We start from the raw sequence: 6,414 nt of genomic DNA on the forward strand, positions 1-6,414 counted from the left end.
TCGGGCTGGTCACCTGCTGCGGCTGATGCCACCTGCTGGCCCAGCCAAAAATACACATACATACAACACACTGACAAACTAACAACATTCCCACAGTGTGTAGAATGCCCAGTCCAGTCACTAGTAATGCCAAACAAAAGAGTCAAGTGTACAATGTACTCAGAAGTGGGCAGCAATGAAAATGTCACAAGTAAATTAAAGAGAAACGCTCAAATCAAATTCATAGCACTTATACCCATACTTCTATACATCACTGTATAATTGTGTTATAATTGCAGGCTTTTCTGTCACAACGATATGTCATCACTGCATCATAAACTTTGTAGAGTAATAGCGCCATAAATCCACTGGGGGATGCATAGCCTGACTCCAGAGCTTTTATTATAGCTTATAGCAATTTGACACTTTTCTGCACATCCAGGATTTAACATTTTCAGCCACCTCAGTCAAAAATGATTCAAACATGTTTTTCTAACGAGCACATTGACATACAGTATTGCACATTTCTGAACATGTACTGTTGGAAATTAAGGCTCCATGGCTACTCTGTATTGTGACGAAGATTACCCACAATGCAACACTTCATGTACTCAATGGACAATGTTTACCCTTCACTTTGACACAAGACAGGAAGTAAAACAAACATAACTGTGAAGGGGCAAAGCACACAACATTTGAATAGTGAAACCCAGAGCCGTGTAGATAGAAGAGTCCCGACATCTCCATTCACTCCAATGGACCAGTTTTTTTTCCAGGAAGTAAGGTCCTGGAACTCTTGAGTTAAAAAAGCAGCACTGTCGAGTTGCAGCAAAATAGACAGTTTGTGTTGTACTTTGAAAGGGTTTTTCATCCCTTGAATCAAATTGTACATTATCAGCTTTATTTTAGCATGCAAAAGTAGCGCGAGACCCATTCCTGGCTGTTCATTGGCTAATGAGTCTCGCATTTTGGTCCTCCGCTGACGCCACTCTCTCTCTAGAGGACACTAGTGAAACCTAGCAGGCCCGGCGTTAGGGGCGGGCCTGACCGGGCCGGGCCCCCCATTCAACAAACTGGCCCCCCCATTCAAAAAAAAAAAAAAAAAAAAAAATTTGTTGCTAAAAACGTTTTTCCGTTTTTCTGTTTTAAAGTTTAACATGGAATCTGGCTGTCATTAGGCATTGATTAACTGATTGCTATTGCTAACTGTTACTTTGAACATCCATTTGCAATGATTCTGGCTGGATATTAACTATTGTAAATTTGTCACAATGAATGCAATTTGTGCACAATGTGTAAATACACTTAATATTAATTGTTTAGGCCTAATTATTTGTAAAGTCACAACACATTAGAGCTGTGTGTAGTTCTTCACAGATTTAGCCTCTTCATTTTGCTCTCAAATGCACCAGGTTGACGAATTTTACTTTAACACATTGAATGCCAGCCATGTTTTCATTCCTGTAGGTAAGTTGTGCCAGGGGTGTTTTTGACGATTCTGGCTCATTTTAGAACAGCCGAGGATTCTTTTCTGTTAAGAATTCATGAACACCAATCATCTAAAAATAACTAATAGAATGTGTGCTTTCTCTGTCTAAAAGAGTTAGTTTGCAGAGTTAGTAGTTATGTAGATATTAGCCGTTGAGTACAGCATGGTTTCAGCGTCTGGAAATTTATTCAGAGATAAATGGCTTTTTGTGAAACAGTCACTTTAACCATTCATTTTTGGCATCAGTAAGACCGTCAGACATTCTAAACAATAGTTTTGAACAGTAATTTCCTCCATAACAACAGGAAACACCCCTCTCATTCAAACTCCTCCCTCCGTGTGTCTTCTCCTCCTTCCTCCTAACAGCGGGCGTGTCAGAAGCGCGTTGTGCTGCCTGCCTGTCTGTCTGCGTGCCTGCCTGCCTGCTTGCCTGCGTGCGGGGACGAGTCTGAAATGGATTACTGTAAAATCGCCAAGCCATTTCCTTGAATGGCTTGCTCCCGCGGTGTGTGTGTGTGTGTGTGTGTGTGTGTGTGTGTGTGTGTGTTCGCGCGTTGCTCCGCGGCTCTGGGGGGGAGGGGATCTCTGTCCGTTCTGTGTGTGTGTCTCCGGGCTCCTGACTGTAAAATCGCCAAGCCATTTCCGCGGGAGGCGGCTGCTGTACGGGTCCCGTGGCTGTGGCTTCTCTCTGTATCTGTCGCCACTTAGTGGTCGGTAAAATAGATTACACACATGCTCTTGCTCCTATAGTTATCTCGAAGATGTAAAAGGGGTTGATTGATGTCCCACCGTCAAAAAAACATGTAAGACGAGTTAGGTCGTCCTTGGCACTTAAGCGCTGGATTATGTAAGACGAGTTAGGTCGTCTCTGGCACTTAATGTGTTAAAATGTACAAAATCTTCTTCTGGGGGAGAATCCCCCCCGGACCCCCCTTGGGTAGCTTGGCCCCCCCAAGCTAGGGGCAGGCCCCCTCTGTAACTTGGGTCTGGAGCCGGGCCTGAAACCTAGTGGTTTTCCCCCTTTACAGATAACATTACAGATCCATTTGTGTACCCTGATCCTACTGCCAACCGACATCATGGCCAAAGAAGCCCCACAAAGAGGATGTGATTTGACTCTAAAGCATGTCATTACTCTGCATTCTCATTTTGACTGTTGAACATTCTCGCTGTGCCTTTTCCATTTCAAACACATTGTGCCCCTTAGCTAATGACTTGTTCCTGATGTGTTCATTCATGCTTTGTGCTAAAGCAAGCTGTTTACCCAATCATTCCCTCCATAGCTCGCTCATCACACCTTCTCTTCCTGGAAGAAGAGGCAGAGATTACTGTTCATTGTTGCTGCATTGGGCACATCTGTGACCTAGAAAGATTCAGCAGACCCTTTGAGCTGAGACAGTTATCAAGCTGAATTAGCCTACATACTGGAGGCAGGGGCCAGGCTAACCAGGCACAGCTCACCGTTAACGCTGGGGGACGCATTTCAAAATGGAAAATAAGCAGGGTCATGATGATCCACTGCAGAGGTAGATTAACATTCAAGTGATGTTTAAAACAAAAACGTCATTACTGCTATTCATTTCCTGAAAAACACTTATACATATCAGAGTGTTTTATATCTGTATTTATTTTACACTATTTTAAATACAAACAAAAATAAAGCAAAACTAAATAATGCTAAAAGGAGATTTGTTTGAGATGACTCATTCCCATTGACTCATGGATTAACTGAGAGCCAATAGAAATATAAAAATTAGGTCTGTATTGCTGCCATGGCAAGGCTTGTAAAATACATTTGACAGATCATTTTTAAACACATTGATTAAATTAAATCCCTTTCTCAGGATGAATAATCAAATAAACAAAGCTATTTAGTGGAATATGGCTCTGAGAAGCATCTTCGATTAACACCTCCATTTGTAAAAAGGCAAATCACACAGCAAAAAGGTTCAGTAAATCAAGGAATAGTTTATTCATCTATCCCAGTTCCTATGGGCTGTGTGCCAGCAGGGACAGCCACAGCCCAGGTCCTCATGAGGCATACCATGCCAGCAGGGACAGCCACAGCCCAGGTCCTCATGAGGCATACCATGCCAGCAGGGACAGCCACAGCCAAGGTCCTCACGAGGCATACCATGCCAGCAGGGACAGCCACAGCCCAGGTCCTCATGAGCCATACCATGCCAGCAGGGACAGCCACAGCCCAGGTCCTCATGAGGCATACCATGCCAGCAGGGACAGCCACAGCCAAGGTCCTCACGAGGCATACCATGCCAGCAGGGACAGCCACAGCCAAGGTCCTCACGAGGCATACCATGCCAGCAGGGACAGCCACAGCCCAGGTCCTCACGAGGCATACCATGCCAGCAGGGACAGCCACAGCCCAGGTCCTCACGAGGCATACCATGCCAGCAGGGACAGCCACACCACAGGTCCTCACGAGGCATACCATGCCAGCAGGGACAGCCACACCACAGGTCCTCACGAGGCATACCATGCCAGCAGGGACAGCCACACCACAGGTCCTCACGAGGCATACCATGCCAGCAGGGACAGCCACACCACAGGTCCTCACGAGGCATACCATGCCAGCAGGGACAGCCACACCACAGGTCCTCACGAGGCATACCATGCCAGCAGGGACAGCCACACCACAGGTCCTCACGAGGCATACCATGCCAGCAGGGACAGCCACAGCCAAGGTCCTCACGTGGCATACCATGAAAAGTGAGCGAGGAAGCCGGACTAACGTCAACATTACGTTACCGGAAAATATATGTCCGTTCATTCCATCGATGGTTGTCATAGCCTATTAGCCGGGGCTACCGTTAGCCGCTTACACTAGCTACTAGGCCATAATTCATAGTTGTAATGTTACATTTCTTTCGTTCTTTCTTTCTTTCTTTCTTTCTATCTTTCTTTCTTTTTATTTCATTTGTATTTATTTATTTTCAAAAAACAGAATTCTGGACATTGTTGTTGCTGTTACTGTTACTTACAAAAGCCAGAAAGCAAGCACTGCAAATAATTATAGAGGCAGAACAAAGGATCATGTTCCACAAATCTCAGGGTATAACAATACTTTCTCTGGCATTCAGCTGCAATTATGTTGCAATTCCACATGCGCATGTTCTAAAAAAAAGACACATTTTTAGTTGAAAACACCATGCAGGCTTAATTGCCAAATGGTTTGGGGAAATGTATCATTATACAAGCTACATGAATGCTGAGTGTTTTCATCTAACAATGGATACATGCTGATTAAAGGTACTAAAATGTCAAGTATTGGGGGCTTGGATTTTATGTGCCGTCAGCAAATCAGTGGTGTTTTGAGCTGAAGTGCTTTTTATTCATGAAACACTCAACGCTCTGTAGCTGCTGATGACTGAAATATTGAGGTTAATTTCCAGGTGACAAAAAAATAAAATGCTTTTACATGATAATTTCCCATGCAAGAGCCTTTTCTGGCTTCGATGCAAAACCCTTTCCTACACCATGAACAATCAACCAGGGATTTATGGATATAAATTAGCATCTGAAGCAAAAAGGATTGTGAATAATTGTTAGCTTTTGTTTCAACCTGGTTAGAGTTCCAAATCGCTGGGGTTTACAGAATCAAGAAACTTCAGATAGTGTCAGGTAAACTGTCAATCACAGAGAAGTACTGTATACTACATTAACTTTGAAATACTTTCCTGTGGTTGTCTACACCTGCTGACAATCATTTTATTGTCCAATGGGCACAACCCATTCCTTCTGGCACCTACAGTAAGTAGGTCATAAGCATAATAAAGTGCTTGGAAATACTAATTGACCCATTTGTGGCCTGAAGACTCATTCCTTTATATAATCTCATCAGCTCCTCTCTCTCTCTGCTCTCCCTTTTCTACGGCAGGTGGTGGGTCAGATCGACAAACTAACGTCCGACTTTGACTTTGACCTGGAGCAGGATGACTGGACGGTGGCCACAGCCAGCAGCACGTCCAGCAGCGAGCGGGGTCTGGGAGAGGCCTTCAGGCTGGACTTCCTCAATCCAGACGTGCTTTCAGACAGCTGGGAGTTCTGCAGCTACCTGGAGGCCTCCGGTGCCTCCGTCCGCAGGCCCGGCGACCAGCCGGGGGACCTGCGGCCGGACCCGGGCTGCGGGACCATCCCCACCCAGACCCAGACCCCCACCCCACCCCCCGCCACTGCCTCCGTCTACTCGCAGATGAACGGCGGGCTGCCCATCCCCAACGGGCCCCGCATCGTCACGCCGGACTCGTCCAGCGAGGAGGCCAGCAGCTCCACGCACAGCCACAAGACTTCCCGTACGTCCGGCACCAGAGAACGGGTCCGCTTCAGTGACAAAATCCTGTACCACGCGTTGTGCTGTGACGACGATGAAGACGAGGAGGAGCCCGGGGACTTGCAGGCGGAGAAGAGCGGCTGTGCCACACCAAACAGTGATAGCGAGCCCAGGTTCCTGGTGGGCTCGTTCCCCCCCAAGCGCTCTTCCTCGGAGCACTCGCTCCTCTATAACTGTCTGGACCCTTCCTATGTCTCCTCGCCGGTGAAGGGGACAACGGGGGCTCACACACTACCCAGGAAAGGTCTCTTAAACCCCGGCTGCCGTAAAAAACTGCTACGAAACAGCAGCACACAAACAGTCTCTGACAAGAGCACCCAAACTGTACTGCCCTATATTCCAACCAAACAGAAAACAAAGGACCACTGAGAAAACCCTAACTTTACCATAGGACTCATGAAGAGGACTGTGTACTATTTAATATTAAATACATAGCTCATAGATTAATACACAAATAAATAAATTACTAAATAAATAAATGATATATGGGAAATCACTCGACTACCTAAAGTCATTGCGAGGCTCAGGGAAAACAAGATGAAGTGAAGCAGTTCCTTACAGTTTGTCAGTGAAAGACGAGTTATTGGTGGACCAAACG

At 45.9% G+C, this 6,414-nt stretch overlaps 1 protein-coding gene across 1 annotated transcript in view; it reads left to right on the forward strand.

Moving 5' to 3' along the window:
• The window catches only part of insyn1 (inhibitory synaptic factor 1), a gene marked incomplete at its 3' end in the record, with an annotated part of 79,703 nt that extends 73,518 nt beyond the window's left edge, over window positions 1–6,185 (forward strand). Inside the window, exon 2 of the mRNA XM_083652746.1 lies at window positions 5,364–6,185. Coding sequence (XP_083508872.1) covers window positions 5,364–6,185 — 822 coding nt within the window. The remainder of the gene's footprint in view (window positions 1–5,363) is intronic.
• Window positions 6,186–6,414: the final 229 nt, after the last annotated feature.

Source organism: Poromitra crassiceps (assembly GCF_964638095.1).
Source record: "Poromitra crassiceps genome assembly, chromosome: 16".
NCBI classification, from domain to species: domain Eukaryota; kingdom Metazoa; phylum Chordata; class Actinopteri; order Beryciformes; family Melamphaidae; genus Poromitra; species Poromitra crassiceps.